Genomic DNA, 22014 nt, shown 5'->3' with positions numbered 1-22014 from the left:
CTCAGACATTTCCCTCAGTTGTATGTACCAGATAACTGAGAGCTCACCATCCTTAACCCCCCCTTCCAAGAATCTCCATCTCCAGAGAATCCTCACTAGATTGGGTTGGAGATTTGTGACCAGATTTGGACACTTGAGGATATCCTGGCCAAAGTCACTGGACACACACAAGGCTGTGAATCACAACTTCTTACTTAGATAGTTCCAGGTTTGAACTGTACCAGTAGAACTCTGAAACTATTCATGTTGTAGTATTTTTAACCAAGCTGAATGCCTAGGGAAAGGAGGGGGTAGAGACACTATAGAAGGATGAATTAGTCTCTCCTATTCTACAAAACCCTAAATGACTCCTTGCTTCATCTGTTTCACCCAGATCCATTTTGATCACACTTCTCCATTTTAACATGGGTGATTCAGCCCACCTGACACTATCTCCTAAGCACTTGCAAATTACACTTACATCCTGGTCATTTGGACAAGTCAGTCAACAAGTGTTTATTAAGTGCTTACTATCCAGCACCTATTATGTGCCAGGTATTGACCCAAGACCTTTAAAAATATCTCATTTGATCCCCACAACTCTGTAAGGTAGATGCTGTCACTATGCACATTTTGTAGTTGAGGAAACTGAGGCAAACAGAGTGATTTGCCCAAGGTCACACAGGTAGTAAGCATCTGAGGCCAGGTTTAAACTGACTTCCAGGCCCAAAGCTCTATCTATCCACTGTGCCACCTGGCTGCCGCGGAAGAGATGTCTTCAGACTCTGAGCTCAGGCCACTCCTTGTGTTATCTCACCCATAGTGTCCCCAGCAGGTGAAATGCCTTGACACACACTTTGGAGGTCTGTACTAAACTTCCTCACAAGCCATGAACACACAAGCAACAGAACCCAAGGAGTCTAGGGCCACATCCTGGATTCTTCTCCTCTCCTCCCAAATACTCCTCTTGTCTTTTCCTCCAAATCAGCCAGACTTCCCTTGAAATTACCCTCTGCTGATCTCAGCAGCTATTAGCACAATCTGCTTTTGTAGTGTTTGCAGCAGGAGTTGGTTCTCCTGCTCCTATTTCTGTTTTCTGGCTCTTTAAATGTTACCCTGAACCTGGTTGGCTAACCTCTTCTCTGATCATGTTCTCTCCACCAGCAGAGACAGAAACCTGCCTTTCATCCTAAGGTATCCAGTAGAGAAAAATCATAGCAAAGTATGTAGGGTTAAAGTCCGGGACAAATGATCTGAGTCCAAGCCCAGTTTACTTCTTGATGTGCTCTCAGAAGACAAATCACTTACTCCCTGAGCTTCTGGCACTACATAAAATGATGCCTTACTTTTAACTTTTCAAAGTATTTTTTGTCTTTTTATTTTATTTCTTTCTTTCCTTTTTTTTTTTTGGCTAGGCAATGGGGTTAAGTGACTTGCCCAGGGTCACACAGCTAGTAAGTGCCAAATATCGCAGGTCAGATTTGAACTCTGGTCCTCCTGACTCTAGGGCCACTGCTCTATCCACTGCGCTACCTAGCTGTCCCTCAAAGCATTTTTTTTTACATCTATAATATTCTTTTCCCCCTCCCAACATCTGGGGATTGGGCAAGTGGAAGTTAACTCATTTTATAGATGTGGCAGTAGGGGCACATAGAGGTTCCATAGCTAGAATTGTGGCAGAGTAAAGACCTAGTTCCCCAGATTCTGATCCCTGCACTCTTTATACTAGAATGGAGAATACAAACATTTGCCCCTCCCTATCTCTTAGGAGAGCACTGAGGCAAGGGTATAGACCTCATTCTTCCCTCCAAATTTGCCTTATATAAGATCAACTCAACCTATAATCAGTGTTATTTTTCCCTGTATACCTATATGCCTTTCTTTCAAAGAGAGCTGAGATAGAAAGGCTGAATGTTATTTCACACCACCCATGGCCTAATTGCTGCTTTTGTGATTACAAACTATGGCTTCCCTGCCGTGGAGGCCAGGACTTGGGGTCCCTTTTCAGAAAGAGCAGAATAAGCCATCCCCCTTCCTGACTGCTAGGTCTTGCCACATAAAAACACCAGGGGACTCGAAAAGCGTTTTCCTACTAACTACCCCCCAAGGAGAACTGCCTAATCGACTTTTTATGAGTCAGAAAATAGTCTTGTTGATTGGGGTAGGGGGGGGTATGTGGAGAAATGGGTGGAGAGTATGAGCAGAATGGGAAGGAAAAGAAGCCAAGGAGGCTTGGCGTTCTCCAGGCTAGTCCTGAGCCTAGCAGGCTCTCTCCCTCAGTTTTATGCCTTTCTTTTGCATTGAGAGAGCTGAGAGTTATCTCCCTACATACAGATGGATGGTAGCAGCTACCCAAGGGAACTTTACTGTAGCATCAGTAGGAAGATGTTCATCTCAAGGACTGGCCACTGCCAGTGAAAGCCCTGGGGCCATTAACCACCATCAGCTCAGCCACAAGACTGATCCTGAAGTTGGATCTTTAGAATCAATACATCTTTCTCTATTATGGTCATTTCCTCTGGAGGAAATGGGCTGGAGCCATTATGTTTTATGTTTATTGACAAGCCCATCATTTGAATTGACGCTGCCCATTCTGCCTCTCTCCATTTCATTGAAAAGGCAGTCTTTGGATAAAGATCAAGTAGTTAAACTACATTGCCCAAGCTCTTATATGATTCCAATGGTCCACAAAGGCAAGACTTCTTTATTTGGCAGTAATGGAATGAATTATTCATTTCTAATCCCACCTCAGATATTTACTAGCTGTGTAACACTAGACAATTTATTTAACTACCTTGATCCTCAGTTTCCTTATCTGTAAAATGGAGATAATAATAACCTCTACTTCAGGGTTGCCATGGGGATCCATTGAAATATAATGAAATATTGAAATATGTCGCAGTAGGGTCCAGTTTCCTCATCAGTAAAATGAAAGGATTGGACTAGATAGTATATGAGGTTTCTTCTCAATCTAGATAGATCTCTTATCCTGTGATCCCATATAAAGTGCTCTGCAAAACCTTAAAGCACTACATAAATATAAGCTATTATTGTTACTTTGTTGTTGTTCAGGCGTTTCAGTTGTGTCTGACTCTCCATGACCCCATTTGGGGTTTTCTTGGCGACGATAAGGAAGTGGTTTTGCCATTTCCTTCTCCAGATCATTTTACAGATGAGGAAACTGAGGCAAACTGAGGGTTAAGTGACTTCCCAGGGTCATGCAGCTAGTAAGTGTCTGAGGCCAGATTTGAACTCAGGATGATTCGTCTTCCTGACTCCAGGCCTGGTACTCTATCCACTGTGCCTCCTAGCCACTCTTTTATCCCCCATAGCATTTGCTTATACTACCGCTAGGCTCCCTCCATCTCCAAAACAGTTTTTCCCCTGGCCTCAGCCATGGCCAAAGGTAGAATTGAGCGTGGAAGGGATGGAAACAGGCAAGGAATCCATCTATTCCACAGCTAATGATAGTACCGTTACTCCTTCCCCATCCTGACTTCCCCCATCATGGTTTCGATATGCCACGGGTCAGCATAAGAAATCGGAATTTTGGGGGAGTTTTGCAGAAGCCATAGATGATACATGAAGGCCTGCAGACAATGAAGAAATAGTTTAGAAACCCCAAAATGCATAAAATATTTGTATAGTATTGTACATTATCAACATATTTTACCTTTTAATGCCATAATAATTCACAAACCAGAGAGGCAGCTCTTGAGAAAATTGAATTATTAGTGTATTCATTATATGTATCGATTAATATGAAAATTATTAATTCCTTTCTCACTAGATACATACATACAAGATGCAGACAATCTTTGGGGGGAAATGGTCTTATTTTTACCAGTTATTGGTGACTTCCCTTCAGATTACTTCCCAATTTTCTCAAGAGCTGCCTGTCTGGTTTGGGAGTCAGAGCTCACGATACAGCTTAAACTGATTAATCAAAACTCTGACAATGCTCACAATCACTGGACCTTAAGTGAAGCGAATCAAAGGTTATAGAACCTGTTCCTATCACAGAGCTCTGGTTCTGTGCTTTAGGGAAGGTGATCACAATCCCCAAAGACTTGACTCCAGAATTGTTGCATTGTGGGACTTGTTTCTGGTGGGAAACCATTAAATGATTGTTTGTAATCCACTTTCTCCCCTCCTGCCCCAATTGTGATTTAAGTATATAACAGGTGCTTTTACTTCAGCTTAACATTCCTCATTCTGAAACTGATTAATTAAACTACTTGATTATTAGCACTCTGGTCTCTAGGCCTGCTTTGTGCATTCTCCCAGCATTCTCAGGTTAGAGACTGGCTCAGTAAAAAAATCTTGTTAACACTAGTTATTTACATATATTCTCCTCCATTAGAATGTGATCTTGATGATATTTTACCTTTCTTTATATCCCCAGGGCTTAGCACAGTAACTGGAACATAGTAGATATCTAACAGTTTCATTTTGATTGATATACTTAAGGTGTTTTGCAATTGTAAAACTCTGTGTCAGAAGTAGAACTGAACCCAGGTCTTCTTGACTTTGAGACGAGCTCTTCACTCTACTACCCACTACTCCACACCACCTCTCAAGGTCAGTCTCCTTGGCCAAGTCATTTAATTTCTCAATGCCTGCCCCCTGGGCAACTCCCTAAGATTATAAAGTTTACCCAAGGGCCTCCTTTTGCATTGGTAGAAGTTTCTCACCAGGGGCTCCCTATACTGGTATAGGTTTGGTGAAAAAAGAAAGAGACCCCCAAACTGCAGTGGTAGGATTCTAGAAGGCCACTCATTCCCTTGGAGAACAGTCTGAATAGTAAGTCATAACAAGACCTGGGAAAGTGGAAAGTGCTGGCAGCCTGAGCCAGGAAAGGCTTGAGTAGTCATTGGCCTCAGAGGATGTCAGCCATCCCTAAATTAAAGGTTCAAATGAGTGAGAGCTAGAGGGATGCATTAGACAGGAAATAAGAATTCAACATGCATCCAAAAAGAAGGAATTGCAACCCACTGTTATGTAGCACTTCTCAAGCCTCAAACAACTTTCCTTACAGCTACCCTGTGAGGTGTAGTTATTGGGAATATCATTGTACTCATTGTGCATATAAGGAAGCTGGGGTTCAGACCATTTAAGTAAATTTTCCAATGTTATTTAATAAGTTGTAGAGGATAGACAGAAACCCAAGCCCCATGTCTCCATATCCAGGGCTCTCTGTCCTATACAGCAACCTGGAGTCTATTTTGAGACATTCAAGGAGTCTGGGCTCCAGGGGCAAGGCAAGTCCACATGACTTCTATTAAGAGTAGGTCTAGATGCCAGGTGGATTTCAGAAAAACCTGGGAAGAGTTACATGAACTGATGCTGCATGAAGTGAGCAGAATCAGGAGAACATTGTCCACAGTAACAGCAACATTGTACAATGATTAACTATGATGGTCTTAGCTCTTCTCAGCAAGACAGTGATTCAAGATGATTCCAAAAGGTTCATGATAGAAAATGCTATATACACATCCAAAGAAAGAACTGATGGAGTCGGAATGCAGATTGAAGCATATGCTATTTTTCCTTTTTTTGTGTTTTTGTCATTTTTTTGCTTTTCTCTTTCTTCTTTCACAACATGACTAATGTGGAAATATATTTAACATGATTGCACAGGTATAACTTATTTCAGATTGCTTGCCGTCTTGGGGAGGGGAAAGGTAAAAGGAAGGAGGGGGAAAAATCTGGAACGCAAAATCTTTCAAAAAATGAACATGGAAAATTGTCTTTACATGTAATTGGAAAAAAATAAAATATTAATTTTTTTACAAGAGTAGGTTTAGATGCAAAGTGACAATGACAGGCAAAGACAGAGCTTCAAATCTCTAGTAATTATACCATAGGCAGTTAAACCAGGTCAGAAGGAAATGGGTCTGGTCTGATTATGGCTTTCAGGATCAGGAAGCCATAGAGACTTCCAAGAGAATGATGAAGAAGGCTCATATAAGGTCTGTGCCAGGAGTTAGATAGGGAAATACCCTTTCATCCAAAGGGGTAAGGATTGGGTCAGGAGTTGAGAAGACCAGTGTAGTGCATAGTTGACCTCCAAGACACCCTAAGTTCAGAGAGATTGACTCAAAGGGGTCATGCCCGGAGATAAGACTGGGAAGCAGGTTCTGGGAGGACTCGAGAATCCCAAAAGAACTGGCAGTGGTGCTTCAAGATTATATTTGTTTAGCAATTGCCCCCAAAAAGGGCCACGGAGGAGGAAAGGAGCTGGACATCAAGCGGAAGTAGTGGCACAAGCCAATCCTTAAAGATAGAATCAGAAACGTGTACTTTTAAAGTCATTCATTTCTATCCTTGTGGTTACTGGCATGGAAGGGGAAGGAGAAATCTACTGGTTTTCCCCTTAGTTTCCTAATACAAGTTCCTTTTGAAAAGTCCCAACTTTGTCTTCATTAAACCAGGAAAAGGTATTTCCCACCCCACAAACACCTTGACTTAGATCATTATAAAATGGCCTCAGGGAAATCAGACCAATTGAGGGACCCAAGGAGCTGGTGAAACCAATAAAGGGCAGCTACTTAGGAAGGATAGACGCAAGACCAGCCCTGGATGTCTGGATTGTTCGTTGGTTTCGTTATCTGGGCTTCTTCCTGCTCCCCTTCCTCTAACCCCTTTCCTATTAGTTCAGATAAGTGAGATTTGGAAATAACCTTTTTTTTCTGTTGTGTAAAGATTAATTTAACCCCAATTTAGTTATTGAGAAGGATGAAGGCCATATAAGATATATGGTTTTATCCACCCATCCCTGAACTACAGTTCTTATGTTCTGCTGATTTTAACCAGGAGGTCCCAGTCAGTAACTAAACTAGGATAGTTCAGATACTTAGAGCTGTTCAGCTTAAGAGGACGCTCCCTCTTGGATCCAGATATTCTTCCAAAGTGTATCTTGGTTTCACTCCTGAGTCACTCCCTTGGAAGCAGAATTATAAAGTTCTCAGTCTGGTGTTTAGGGTCCTCCACACACTCCCACTGCCCTTGGAGCTGAGCTCATTGGATGGGTGGGCCACCAAGGGTGGAGTTCACCATAGCAACAGCTCAAAGAGGATGGAGAGGGGGAGAGATTTGTTCTGCTGCTGTCCGTGATCCACCTGTTCTGTGGGCCGAGTTCTGGGAATGAGCCCAATGGAGCATCTTTAGTTCGCCTCTTTGGTGGATAAAGGGGTAGCAGAGACACTACCTCTTTCTTGTGTCTAACTTGAGTTCCTTGTGCTTTAGCCAAAGCCTGTTTCTCCTTGTTCTGTCTTTACTAGAGGCCCAGATGGTTACTATCCTCTATGTGACAACCCTCCTTAGGCTGAATAAACCTAATTCCTTTCATCTTTCCTCTTAGGTTTTATCTCTCAACCCTTTAATCATCTTTATGAGAGTTTTCTTTGAACCTTTTCTAAACTCCCCCCTTTTGAATTATAGAGACCAGAACTTAATAGCTCCTTCATTCCCAGAGTACAGCCTGGGTACCATCAGGAAGAGGAAATTAAATTGCATTTAGATTCATTCTAGTAAAGTCAGGGGGAAAAAAACCCCCACAAAATTGGTTGCTTTACATAAATAGTACAATTCTTCAGGCAGCAAATGAACTCTTTTCTTCCCTATTGTTCTTGAAACAATAGTACATTCCATAACCAAGAGGGCGCTAACCTTTGAAAAGACTGATTTGCCGGGATTAGGACAAAGGGAGACTTGCAAAGCTTCCAATAGCCCTGCAATTGCTAAAGGGAGCTTGCCAGGGTTGGCTCGTCCCTCGGGGACTCTTAAGCATTCCACCTTTGAGTGCTGATGATTTACATGCACCTCTGGAGCATTTCATGTGTCGTGGTACCTGCTGTAGGAAGGCCAGCTTCTGTCCCCAGGACATCAAAGTCGATTTTGTTTCGATATGACTGCATTTCACAACAGGCTTGTCTGTTATAAATACTTCTTCAAGCTTGACTTTGTAGATTTGCTTGGCCAGATTGATAATGGCCAAAATTTCAAGGGAGGGGGAAGAGAGAGGGGAGAGGGAGATGGAAATGACTTCTCTACCTCGAGCTAACTGCGTGACCTTGGACAAGAGGGTTGTCCTCTCTAGGCCTTAGTTTTCCCATCTATGAAATGGGACTTTGGATGTAGGGTCACTCCAGCTCTAGCATTGGATCAATCTACTGAACATCAGTGAACCCTAAAGTTTCTTAGAAACTTTAGAATGAGGAGGGGGAGTTGGATTCAGCAGCTGATGCTTTGGGAGATAATGTGTAATTTTTACCTGGTGCTTTCCTGTGTTTCTCCCCCCATTTACTCCAGAATGCTGTCCTAAAGGATGGCAACTCCAGGACCAAGGCTTACGGTATCCCTCTGCATTTCTCCCTAGTTCCTTTGCCTTTCATTACAAGGTTGGAAATCCTCCTGGAACAGCCTTAGTGTCAGGAGGCTAGAGATTTTGTAGTCTTGGCTACTTTGTTTACTAGAAATGAGATGGGTCACCTTACCTTTCTGCGCCTCAGTATCCTGTTCTATTAAATGGGAACTATAATCCTTATACTTCCTACTTCACAAGTTGTTAGTGTAATAACTTTCATTTTTATAGTTGCCTTAAGGTTTACTCGAGATCAAACAAGATGTTTATAATGTTTATAGGCAGCTGGGTGGCACAGTAGATAGAGACCCAGGGCCTGGGTCAAGAATATTCGAGTTCAAATCTAGCCTCAGACGTTTACTTAGATATGTGACCCTAGGCAAGTCACTTAACCTCTGTCTGCCTTAGTTTCCTAATCTGTAAAATGGGGGTAATAATAGCACTTTACCTCCTAGGGTTGTTATGAGGATCAAATGAGATAATATTTGTAAAGTTAGCACAGTGCTGGCGCATATAAAGTGCTATATAAATATTAGCTGTTGTTATAAAGCGCTTTGTAACCAAAAAGTGCTCTCTAAAGGAGTTATCTTTTCTTTCAATGGATCTGTGGTTTTATCATTTAGAATACTTCTTCCACTGAAGTAGCTCACAGCCCTTCCATATCTTCTGAGGCCTGGTCTGTGTTTTCCCTCTGCCTTCTCTATAGAGGAGCTAACCAATGTGCTGGAAGGCTTCGTCTTGTTACTCCTAGGCTAAGGTGGATCTCATCTCATCCATCCACAATCGGTCAGCAAACATTTATCAAGGGCCTACTTCATGCCAGGCACTCCGGGACACAAAGCAAGGAGATATAAAGCAAGGCAAAAGAGTCCCTGCCTTCGAGGAGCTTACAATCAAAATGGAGATTCTTTCCAGCACAGGTTGCAACCCGTCCACCCCGAGTTCTACACCAATCCTGTCCATGACTTCCCTTAAGTGCACCACATAGGATCCACCCAGTATACTGCAAGCACATGTGTATTCCATTAAATTATGTACCACAACTAGTTTAGCTCCAGCCAGGTCCTAATTAGTGCAATCTATTTCCTAGTTGATGTGCATTTACATTGTTCCCACTTCTCTGTTACTATAAAAAGTGCTGGTATAAATATTTTTGGTGTATATTGGATCTTTTCCCCCTAATCTTTGACCTCCTTGAGATATATGCCTAGCAGTGAAATCTCTGAGCCAAAGGGTGTGGATATTAGTATTACTACTGATTCATTTCTCACCCAGCTACACTACTCTAGGAATTCCCTGCTTTTCTCTACCATGCCCCAGGAAGATGATTATTGGGATAATCTCATCATCCTGGTGAGACATCACCAGCATTGGTATTCTACCTCATCATTATCCTCTGTCTGATTGGAGGGTGGAGCCACGAATTCCCAAACCCCTATTTAAGGAGGAAGCTCAGCTCAGAACATCACCTCATATCTTACTGACTTCACTGCTCTGAGATATCTCTGACTTCTCTACTATCCTCCCTTATCTTGGGTACCTTCTCTGCCTTGCTTTTCAGCTTCCTTTTCTGTGTTATCTTCCTTCATTAGACTGTAATCTCCTTGAGGACAAGAACCATCTTTCTTTTTTTTCATGTGTATTCCCAGCACTTAGTCCAGTGCCTGGCACATAGCAGGTAATTAATAAATGTCAATTGAATGACTGACTGATTCCCCACCAGTAAGGAGGACACAAACTATGAGTTCTTTCTCTGAGGGAGGATGAAACAAACATATACTTTTGTGAGATGGCTGGAAACTCTGGGTGCATCCTATACTGGTGGAATATAGATCAAACAAGCCCTTGTGGGCATCAGACTTGGCCTAAGCCTTAGAGGTGCCATGGTCTCCTAGGCTTAGCTCACTGGCCCCTAGGGGCGTGGGGATGTGAGAGGAGAGAGTAAATGAATGAGTGAGGAAGTTCATGAGGCAAAATACCCTTCTCCCCTCCCCCCGACAGAAGCAAGACATTAGAGCCTTTAGGGGAACAATAATAAAACTGTAATTTAAAAACTGCCTGCAAAAAGAATGAGCAGTCTGTCAGCTCACTTGCTAAGCTGATGCTAATTCTATGTAAATTAACTGCCAGCCCTAACTGTTTCACAGGCCTTGATGTGGCCCCTTGGGGAAGATCCTGCTGGAAATCTCTCCCTATCAGTTAACAGGGGACCAGAGACTCCTCCCTTGCACTGAGCTCTTGGTGCTATGGGGGAAAAAAAAAAGCCGGTGTAAGACTAAAAATACTAACAATGGAAATTTGATTTCTCTTTCTAGACAAAAAGCCTTGGCATCCACAGGAGGAAGGAGTGTTCAGGCAGCATGTGACTGGTTGGTATGAAATAAATAAATAGAGAAAATAGCATACAATTAGCCCAGCTCATGGGCTTGAATATTCATTAGCTTTAGACTAGAGCCCTGCTGGGGGGGAGTTGATGGGAGCAGGTCTGTGTAGCAAGTCCATTTTTTTTTTTAAGTAAAACTATCCTTACTAAAATACGCATTCATTTCCCACTGGGGCAAAATAGAGTATCATCCCAGAGCTTGAGACCCTGCATCCCGGGGTCGGGTGAATAAATAAGTGAAGCATATTCATGCCATGGAAAGCACATTAGATAGGCATTGCCATTCTTGCTCTCTGGGGGCTTGTAGTCTAGTACATTTAGCCTTTAAATACACACACCTCCCAGCATACTTTGCAGCTCCCCTTAACTTTGATGGCCTTCTGGATGTAGTAACAACTCCAGGAGTCTAAGGACGGAAAGGATTGGGCTAGAATTGTCCTGATAGGTTGGAAAGGGGGTGGGGACAAACCAGGCAAGGTTTCCTGCAGCTATGATATAAAGGAAGGGGAGGATGTAGTATGATAGGCAGGAGGAGGGAAGTTGTTTCGGCATGTGTTGGGTGTGAAAAGAATGTTCCAACTTGTTTCTGCTGAGATAGACTAGAGGGGGTGGCAGGAGTGGGCGGTAGGGGTGGCAGCAGAAGCAAGGAAAAAATGAGAAGAGAAAGAAGCCTTTCTCTTGGGGGATGATGCCCAGACCAGTGACTAGTGGGCAGGTTTGGGTCTTTTTAGGTCCCCCTGACGTCATTCTCAACTGTTATCTCTCCTTCCTCCTTTATTCCATTACAGGTTGTTCTCCCATGTTGGTGACCCCTTCCTGGACGATCCCTTGCCCCGAGAGTACGTGCTGTACCTACGGCCCACTGGCCCCTTAGCTCAGAAACTCTCTGACTTTTGGCAGCAATCCAAGCAGATCTGTGGGAAGAATAAAGCTCATAACATCTTCCCCCACATCACCCTCTGCCAGTTCTTCATGGTGAGCTAGCTCTACCCTACCCACCTTTTATCCGGTCCCAAGGAAGGGCCTGGCCCCTCCACCAGAGTTCCTTGTCTTCTCCTGACCCCAGAAAGCTCCTTTAGAGTGGTGGGGGAAATGCAGATGTGAATCCCTCAGGAATTCATTAGAATGAGTCAGATACCTAGGTTATACCTGTCTGGACACCTAAGCTGACTGGGGAAGAGGGTGTGTTGTTCTTTCAGATCTGCTGGGGTTCCAGGAGCACTAGTGACCTGCCCAAGGTTGGTGGTGGGTCTTCCTTCCCTGGATGTGCATTTACTGCTTGTCTGTCCCTATAACATGCTCAAAGATGATAGACTGAGCTGTCATCATCGCTTTTGAGTTGTTTCCATAGTAGTGAAGACTGATTCGCCCTCATTCCACTCATTTATCCCCAGCCTTCCCATAACCAAGAACAGACACTTTGGTGATATCTGGGGCTAAGCAAACTGACCCTGGTGGACATCATCCCTGTGACCTTTTCTTCTCTGTAGATAAGGAGATGCTGCCAGTCATTTCAATGTTTCACAATCTCAATGGTCAGACAGTTCTTTATGAGGTCCAACTTTAATACTCCTAGCTTCAGTGTATGCTTGTGTCTTCTCATTTTCTCTCTGTGGAGATGGAAAACAGATGGTTAGTCCCCTTATATTTAAGATGAAGCAGGAAAAAACGTCACGCTACCTTAGATCAGGTATCTTTTGGGGTTTTTTGTTTTCTTCAGGATTGGTATTTTGTTGTTCAGGTGACAGCATCTTCTTTCTCTTTTTCTTTTCTCATTTATTTCCCAAATCCCTCTGGCTTAAGATGCTGTCATCATATCCTGTTAGTCATCCCAAGGCTTACAAAACACCTTTTTCAGAGGTGCTCAGAGCCTTCCAGAACACTCCGAGGCAGAAGGGTGATCTCACAGCTCCCTGGGCCTCATTCTTTCTGAAAGACAAATGGGTAAAAAGAATATCAACCTTTGATCATGAGAAGACTACAAAAGAAGTTTGGATAATACAACTTGTCATCCATCATTTCATCTGCATAGGCCTTAATGAGTACTTTAGACTAACAAAATTCATTTGCTGGTGACTATGGTTTTAAAGCTGGACCAGACTTTATAGACCATTTGGAAGTGATTATAAAGATAGTGTCAGAGGTGGTATTTGAACCCAGACACTATGACTCCCAAACCTCTTTCCTCTGTACTGTACTATCTTTCATGTCTGTGATAATGAGCCCTTTTTAACTGGCTGGCTCAGTCCTCCCACAGCTCATACAGATTCTGTCCCTGGGTCACACATACTCTTCTGCTTGGTAGGACCTATCAGAGCTTATGTGCCACCAATTTAGCCTTTGAGAGCCCAGCCAACATTCACATCACGATGGCATACCCTTTAATGGAGGGGATAATAAAAAATTATTTTTAATAATCCAAAACCATGAATACATTTTAAAAAATCATGTTTATTTGGCTTTGGAATCCAATGTGTATGTGTGTGTGTGTCTCTCTCTCTCTTCTCTTTCTCTCTCTCTCTCTCTTTCCCCCTCTTTCTCTTCCCCCTCCCCTGCTCCCTATCTTTCTCCTTCCCCCTTGTCTCCCTTCTTCCCTGTCCATTTTCTCCGTTTTCCTCTTCCTTTTCTTCTCTCCTTCCTTCTCCCTCTTTCTTCCTCTCTGTCTCTCTTATTCTCTCTCTCTCTCTCTCTCACCCTCCCTCCCCTCCCCCCTCCTTTCTCTCTTTCACCCTCCCCCACCTCTCTCTCTTTCTCTCCTTTCTCCCTTCTCTCCCTCTGATTCCTGTATGACAACCCCCTTGTCAGCTGCCAGGGAGTAGGAAGAAAGAGGCCCCACATCAGCCATGGTTAAACCACAAAGATGGACAATTGGTTTACAGACAATGAAGAATTGCCTACAGTTCTTCACCTCCTCATAGAAGTGAATCAGTCACAGTATCATAAGCCTTAGGGCTTTAGAGGAAAGCCACAGAATCATTAGACATGCATTTTCCCGTCTCTCTGACTGAAGCCTGTTTGCTCTCCTCTTGCCAGTGTGAGGACAGTAAGGTGGATGCCCTGGGGGAGGCCCTTCAGGCCACTGTCATGCGCTGGAAGTGCAAGTTTTCAGCCCCATTGCCACTCGAGCTCTATACCTCTTCCAACTTCATCGGCCTCTTTGTGAAGGAGGACAGTGCAGAGATTCTCAAGAAGTTTGCTGCTGACTTTGCTGCTGAGGCCGCATCTAAAACTGGTGAGCCAGCTTCCCTCCTCCAGCATGGAGATCCTGGAGAAAACTGAGGTGCTGGGGGCTGGGTGGGAGGCAGCAGGTAAGGGTATGGCAATGGGACCAAATCAATGAGCATTCTAAGAGTGGAAGCAAAAGATTGAATAAATGAATGGAATGCCTACTATGTGCCAGGTACTGTGCTAAGCATCAGGGATACAATATGAAAAGAGAGTCAGTCCGTGTCTTTAAAAAGCTTACATTTCTAAAAAGGGAAGAAAACACGTACAAAGGAATGGTGGCCAGGAAGGGCTGTTTTAGACTAGGAAGTCACAGGAATATTGAATGGCGTTTTGGAGCAATCAACATGGCCTTTCCAGGAATGGCTGTGTTGCTTTGATTATTGTTCCAAGAGCTAGGTAGAAAGGGAGGCTGTGAAGAGGGCGGGCACATGGAGTACACAAAGATGGCCAGAGAGAATATGGCAGACAATGTGGTGAGTCTGGGTCAAGAAAGTTAAGGAACAATCAGCAGCAAGAAGGGCCCCAGGGCAGCACAGCAGGGTGGCTAGTGAGGACACCTCCTGGCATGAAGATGGCTGGAAAGTATCATGGCAGGGGTTGCCTCTCTCACCAGCAGCACCTAGATAACCCCCCCCAATCACTAAACAAACATCCCAATTACAGTACAAACTATTTGAGGTGCCTACTTTGGCTAGGGGCTGGGGCAAGGAGGGAAGGAGAGGGTGAGGGAGACATTCAGTTGTCTTTCATATTCCTTGATGAGAGCAGGAAGCAACCAACAGCTGGCCTCCAGGTCCATGCTAGTATAGCAATATCCCCCTTTCCCAGTTCAGAATTCAAGAATCTTTCTTTCCCCAATACTCCTTCCCATCCAAGTGTTTATCTGGGTCTGATAATAATAAATTTAAATAAGAGCTTTTATATGCATTATCTCATTTGATCCTTATAACATCCCTATGAGTTAGGACAGTTAGGTTTTATATATATGTTATTACTCCCACTTTACAGATGATAAAATTGAGGCTCAAATTGTAACTTTTCCAAGCTCATATAGCATGTAAGTAGAAGAGCCTAGGACTAGAACTCAGACCTTCTGACTTTGAACCCTGTGACTCTTGTCCCATTATGCCATGTCATTCTTTGGGAGCCAAAGCACTTGGTCAGAATTTCTCAAGGATAGGACAGTATGATCCTTTAGTATTTAAATAATACTAATATTCACCAAGCCAGTTCCCTTTATTTGCTGAAATTCATTACATGGGCTTCAGCCTCATGGGCCAGCCTTAAAAATACATCCTTATAAAGATGTCTCCCTCCTTTTATTTCAACTATGGCTTTCAGTTTAATCCAACTGAGATTTCCCATCAAAGGAATTAGCTGAAAGGAGTGGTTGTTATGTGTGTTTATTCTGGAGGAGAGAGGAGAATGAGGGTTACAAAGCTGGCTTCTGTGAGGCTACAGGTCCAAACAGACTCACTTAGCTTAATGAGAGGTTTGGTTGGTATAGGGCATAAATAAAGAACAGACACAAAGGAGGAACACAATTCTGTAGCCAGAGAAAGATAAACGGGGCAAAGACAGGCTCCCTTAAGGATTCATCAATCAGTCAACAAGAATTTATTGAGCATCTTTTCTGTGTCTAACTGTGTGGAGATGGAAGAGGAGCTCAGTGTTCACAGTTCCAGGCCTAGAGTCAAGAAGATCTGAATTTAAATCCAGCCTCAGATAGTACTAGCCATGTGACCCTAGGCAAGTCACTGTACCTGTTTGCTTCAGTTTCCTCATCTGTAAAATGGGGATAATAATAACACCTACCAACTTCCCAGGGTTGTTGTAAAGATCAAATAAGATAATAATTGTGAAGTGCTTGACACAGTGCCTGGCACGTCGTCACACTATATAATGTAAGCTATTATCATCATCATCATCATCATTATTATTATTATTATTATTATTATTAGCCCCTAAAGAGCTTACCATCTAATTAGTTAAACTAGCATATAAAGTCATTAAGAGTAGTGAAATTCTGAACTGTGGATAGTGACTGATTCTAAGTGCAGAAGCAGCTGGAAGTTGTACAAAATTTGGAGTTTATGGTTTTACAGGATACCATTTTTCACTATGTTTATTTGAATGTTTTTGTCAGTGATTACTAAGTCTAGAAGAAAAATAAAGATAAAGCAAAAATAGTTGGGAAAAGAACTAGAGTAGCGGAGAAAGCTTCGTGGAGGAGATAGGGTATAAACAAGGCCTTTAGTAGTAGCCAGTGTTTTGATAGGTAAAGGGAAAGAGAGAAGATGTTTGTTGAGGGTTGGAGAGTGCATGGGTGGAAAATAGCATCAGTGAAAACCTGAGACAAGAATGAGGTTGCGCTGGATGGGGTAAGATTAGGAAAGACTGAATTACAGGGTGTTTATTGAGCAATTAAATCATCATAACTTCATGGAATATCAGAGCTGAAAGGGACCTTTAGGAATTGTCTGGTTCAAACCTCATTTGTAAAATGAGAAAACTCAAGCCCCCAGAGATTAAGTGAAGCCCAAGGCCACATAGCTCCCTCAGACTTCCATGTTTGAGAATCCCAGTTGCCTAAATTGTTCTTTCAGAGTCACTAGTTATCTATTAAGTAGTAATATTATATTAATAATAATAAGTAATAAGTGATATTTTCTTTTTCTTTTCTCCGTTTTCTCCATCTTCACCCTTCTTGACCTCTCTTGAGCATGTGACACCTGTCTCTGGGTCTTTGTGACACTGCTGCCTTTTTGTTCTCCTCCTACCTATCAAAGCTCTTTTTCTCAATCTCCTTTGCTGGATTTTCATTCTTACCATGCTCTCTAATACCTTAACAGTGGGTGTTCACTCAAGGCTCTATACTAGGCCTTCTTCTTCCTCTATATACTATTTCATTTGCTCATCAGCTCCCATGGATTCCACTGTCTTCTCTATGGAGGTGATTCTTAGATGGTGGCACAGTGGATAGAATGCCAGGCCTGGAATCAGGAAAACCTGAGTTCAAATCCAGCCTCAGATACTTAGTAACTCTGGGACCCTGGGCGAGTCACTTAGCCCTGTTTGTCCCAGTTTCTTCATCTATAAAATGAGCTGGAGAAGGAAATGGCAAACCACTCCAGTATCTTTGCCAAGAAAACCCCAAATAGGGTCACAAAGAGTGGGACACAGTTGAAAAATGACTAAACAATAACAACAAATTCTAGTCTCACTTTTAAGTTCCCGTCTCCCACGTCTGCAACATTTCAAGCTAGATGGCCCATAAGCATCTTAAGTTCAACGTGTCCAGAAAAAGAAGTCCTTATTTTCCCCCTCACACCCTTTCTTATTTCCAGCATCCTATTACTTTTGGGTTCCTTCTGTCCTCTCAGTCACTCAGTTTTGCAGTCTTGGCTCACTGTCATCCTCTACCCATAATATCTTGCCAATTATTGTCATTTTCACCTTCTCAGTATCTCACACAGCCTCCACCCTATTTCAGGCCCTTATTGCCTCTAGCCTTCTAGTTAATCTCTCTTCTAATTAGTCTCCCTAAATCAAGACTTTCTCTTCTCCAATGTGTTCTTTGCTTAGCTACCAAGATGATTTCCTAAAACACAGGTCTGATCACATCTCCCTCCTACTCAGTAAACTCCAGTGACACTCTCTTACCTCCAGGACAAAATATAAAGTCCTCTGGCATTACACTTTCTTCCTAGCATGGCCCCTTCCAGACTTGCAGTCTCTTCACACTTTACTCCCCTTCACATACTTTGTGATTCAGCAATACCAGCCTAATTGCTCTTCCTTGAACGTGACACTGTACTCGGTCATGTTTTTCAGCCCTTTGGGTTTGGTTGCCTTTTCAGATTTCCTCCCATTCCAGAAGAGCAGTTTCCCCACTAAGAAGGATTTCTGGAAGATTGGCCTTCCAAACAGCCTTAATATATCTGAGAAACAGCTCGGGAAGCAGACTATTTCCTGTTCCTTTGATGGTGCCTCAGAGAAGTGGTTTTTCCTCATTGAACTATACCTGCTGTCAGAGCCTATTAAAATCCTGCATCTGAGGTTAGGCAGAGGGCTTATTGTCAGGAGCCAAACACAATGATGTAGCCACTGAACCCAAAGCCTTCATTATTGGGTGGAGCAGGGCTCAGCCATAACTCTTAGAGATGCTTAAAGCTTATGCTGGTGAGGGGCCTTCTGTCACTCTCCAGCAACTTGGAGAGACCTGGGCTTTTTTTGCCGCCTTATTGCCCCCTGGTGGCAACAGACAGAATTGGGTGGGTGTAGTAAAAATGGCTCAATTCTGAAAAACCTACACTTTAAAGAGGTTCTGATGGGTTTGAGAATTCTTTATATTATATTATGAATGTACTATAGAAAGTCAATGCCCATGTGGTTACATTATAGCTTTGCCCTAGTATGCCTGAGTCTCATGAAGGACCAGATTTCTCCCATCAGACCTCAGCACTAAGTAAGCCAGAGTCCCCCTACAGGACTTAGCCTGTGGAAAGCCTCTGCTTGCCACACCCGCTACCCATCTTTGGACTACAGCAAGTACTCCTTCCTACCCAAATAAAATTGTAGGGATCTGAATCTAGATTTATAGGATCATGGACTTTAGAGCTGGAAAGAACCTTAGAGATCACCTAACACTCTCATTTTGTTGATGAATAAACCAAGGCCCAGAAAGGCGAAATGACTTGCCTACTGGCTATACTACTAGTTAGCAGAAGAAGTTGGTAGTATAAGTATTGTCCCCATTTTATGGATCTGGAAACTAAAGTCAGAGAAGTTAAGTCACTTGTCCAAAATCATACAAGTGGTAGTTGGTTATAGAAGCAAGATTCAAACACAGGTCTTCCAATAAATCTAGTGCTTTTTTCCATTACATCATTCTGCTATTACTTTTTCTCATTTTAAATGAATAGTAAATTACTCCCCCATTTTGGATGGCTTTTTTCTTTTTACAAAGAATTTCAGATAATACCAACCATGAAGAGCCCCTGGGTGTTGTAATGATATCATGGTCCTGAAAGCATTTGACCCAGTTCTCCCTTTTCTCATTGTACCAGATTCCAGGCCTCAGTTTCCCAAATACATGACAAATACAGTGCTCTCATCATTTGTAATGAGGCTAGCTAGGTGTTAACTTCAATCAGTCCTTTTTTCATATCTCATTACCTAATCTTGTTCATTCTGCCTCCATTATTTATCTTACATCTGTCCCTTTACATCTATTTTCTCTCTCTTCCAATGTATCCACACTGACACCGGAATAATCTCTTATGCATTAGTCAAATCATTTCATTCCTCTACTCAGAATTTTTCAGTGGTTCTCTATTACCTACTAAGTAAAATCCAGATTCCTTAGACTGTAATTCAAGGTCCTCTACAACCTGGCACCACCTTTTTTCTCTTAAGGTTCTGGACATGCGTTGAATTTTCCTGTCTGTATCCTTCTGTCCTTGCTATATGCCCAGCATGTCTCCTGCATAGCAGTCTACTTCCCTCTACTGAATTCCTACCCTCCTTTAAAGCCCAGCTTAAATGCTACTTCCTCTGTGCCCTTGTTAATAGTGACCTTTCTTCCCTGGGACGTCACATAGCACTTGCTTTGCACTTCTGAAATGCTCTTAACATCTGCTAGCTTGTATTGAAGCTATTTGTATGTGTGTCACATCCCCCACTAGATTATGAGCTACATAAGGCCAAAGATAGTAGCTTCTCTAACTTTTGTATCTTCCCCCATTGTGTTGGGATGTCACGGTGCTCTGCACACAGTAAGCACTTAATAAGTATTAACTGAATCGAATGGACTTCCATTGATTTTCAGAAACAGTGGGTTGGTACAAAATTCATTTGTTATTCTCTTTTCCCCTTCCTGCCACTTAGGATGGGAGAAAGTACCTTTGTGACTGATTTGGGAGCTGTAGGCTTGCTGTTTAGGAGGAATAAGTCTAGTGGGGCCTCTTGTCATGCTGTGCCTTTAATTCCTGAGACTGCTTTGGACCCTTCTCTTTCTTCTTTTTTTCCAGAGGTACACGTGGAACCCCATAAGAAGCAGCTTCATGTGACTCTGGCTTACCACTTCCAAGCCAGCCACCTGCCCACCCTGGAGAAACTGGCCCAGAATATTGATGTCAAACTGGGGTGTGATTGGGTTGCTACCATATTCTCTCGAGACATCCGATTTGCTAACCATGAGGTAATCTATCTCTCACCTACCCCTACCAGACCTGCCCTCTGAATTTAGCTACCTACCAACCTGGATTAAGCACCTGCCGTGTACACAGCCCCATGCTGGGTCCTACAGGTGGGTACCAAAGAAATGCAATGTAGAATAACAGAAAAATGTGTCAGACTAGGAGTCAGGAGACCTGGATTCTAGTCCCAATTCTGCCCCTAACACACATGGACATATGGACATGACATATGTTCCTTAATCTAATAATGTAAGGTGTTAGTGGGCCCTGGACAAAGTAGTAACAGGTAGATTCCCACTCTTGCTTGTGACTTGCGAGCCTACTTGACCCTGGTGGTCTTTGTTCAATTCAATCAAACAGATGTTTATTAAACCCCTATTATGTGCTAGGTCTGGGAATGCAAAGATAAGAAACTAAACAGTCACAATCCTCAAGAAACTCCCCTTCTACTGAAGCTGTTTCTTCTGCTAAACTGTTAACATGGCCCAGGCCTTACCAACAGATTTATTGTCAAGTCACTTAAACTTTCTGGGTCTCAGTTTCTTTAGTCGTAAACATAGAGATGATGATATTTGGCCAGAATACACCTCATGAGGATATTCTGGGAATTAAAAAAAGGTAATAAATGGGAAAGAAGCTTTTTAACATTGGAAAGAATTATTTTAAATAAAAATTCAAAAGGCCCTCTCTAGAATCTTTTAGCAAGAAAAGGGCACACAAATAAAACATGACATTGGAACATTCACCAGATAGTTATTAAATACTTCTTATGTCTAAGGTGCCATGGGGTGGGGAAAGGAATAGAGAGAAATATAAGAAAAACAAGGCCTTGCCTTCGAGGAGATGACTGTCTAGTTGGAAAAAAGAGGATAATAGTAACAGAACATTTGTTTAGCATGTTATTAAAAGGTGTTTTTCCTGCATTGTATCCTTTGAGCCGAGAGCTAGGTAGTTACAAGTATTTTCATAATCCCTTTATTACATATGAAGAAATAGGCCCTAAGTGACTGGCCCAAGGTCAAAGGCAGAGTTAGCACCAGCTGGTGAGAATCCTGCTGTCTCCTTCTGCATCACCCTGGGAGAGTTTCTAGAAGCACTAAGCATGCAGGCTGGGCTTGCCCTTACCTAGAAGAGAAGTCATTCCAGGAATTACATGGGATGGGACCTAGAGAAGGAAGAGAAGAATACACCTTACTCTTAGAATCTGGGAAGAATTATTTGAAAAGTTAGGCTAACTCTAGGTTGGCCTCCTTTCATGAGAAGAGCAGGGAAGGAAGGTGGCCATGGAATTTTACCAGGAATGTCTTCTAATCAACACCGCCCTCCAGTTAACACAAAGGGTAATTGCTTTTCTGCCTGACCCACATTCTTGCTCAATTGGCACAGAGGAAAGAGATTGAGATGGGGAGGGAGAGAGAGAGAGAGAAAGAGAGAGACTGCAAACACCCACATGAATTATCGTCTAAAAATAACTTGTCCCTTTTTATCTTGAATGTGTAAAAGCTCATTTGTTACTGTTCTTTTCAATAGCTCTTTCCATAACCCCCTCAGAATAGAATTTCCACTTTGAAGTCCATTTGCCTTAAGAGAGCCTTCCTATATTTGTGTAGGATCCTCTTATCCCTTGGGCTTAATTGACTGTGTCTCACTCTCTTGGTTGAGTGTGTCAATGAGGCAACCAGAGAAACTAACACCTCAACAGGGCAAGGGGAGAGTCAGGATGAGTTCTGTGTTTGAGTGTCAAATCCAATTCAATCCCAACTATTTATCAAAAAGCACCTACTATGTGGAAGATACTGAGCTAGGTGCTGGAGATACAAATGCAAAAAAAAAAAAAAAAAAAAAAAAAAAAAAAAAAA

The 22014-nt window shown here is 42.7% G+C and overlaps 1 protein-coding gene across 3 annotated transcripts in view; it reads left to right on the top strand.

Annotated features, from left to right (window-relative positions):
* The window catches only part of UBASH3B (ubiquitin associated and SH3 domain containing B), a 169914-nt gene that overhangs the window by 110674 nt on the left and 37226 nt on the right, over positions 1 to 22014 (top strand). For 2 of the 3 annotated variants that reach the window (XM_027835673.1, XM_027835674.1), the window contains exons 2-5: positions 10660 to 10713; positions 11516 to 11702; positions 13761 to 13959; positions 19988 to 20157. In XM_027835673.1, the coding sequence (XP_027691474.1) occupies positions 10660 to 10713; positions 11516 to 11702; positions 13761 to 13959; positions 19988 to 20157 (610 nt within the window). Of the gene's footprint in view, positions 1 to 10659; positions 10718 to 11515; positions 11703 to 13760; positions 13960 to 19987; positions 20158 to 22014 lie in introns of all 3 variants that reach the window. The other variant, XM_027835675.1, reaches the window with a different exon arrangement.

Source organism: Vombatus ursinus, unplaced genomic scaffold (genome assembly GCF_900497805.2).
Source record: "Vombatus ursinus unplaced genomic scaffold, bare-nosed wombat genome assembly UNPS02014816.1, whole genome shotgun sequence".
Taxonomy (NCBI): domain Eukaryota; kingdom Metazoa; phylum Chordata; class Mammalia; order Diprotodontia; family Vombatidae; genus Vombatus; species Vombatus ursinus.
Note: the sequence above shows the minus strand (reverse complement) of the source record. Positions and strands in the feature narration are given on the sequence as shown.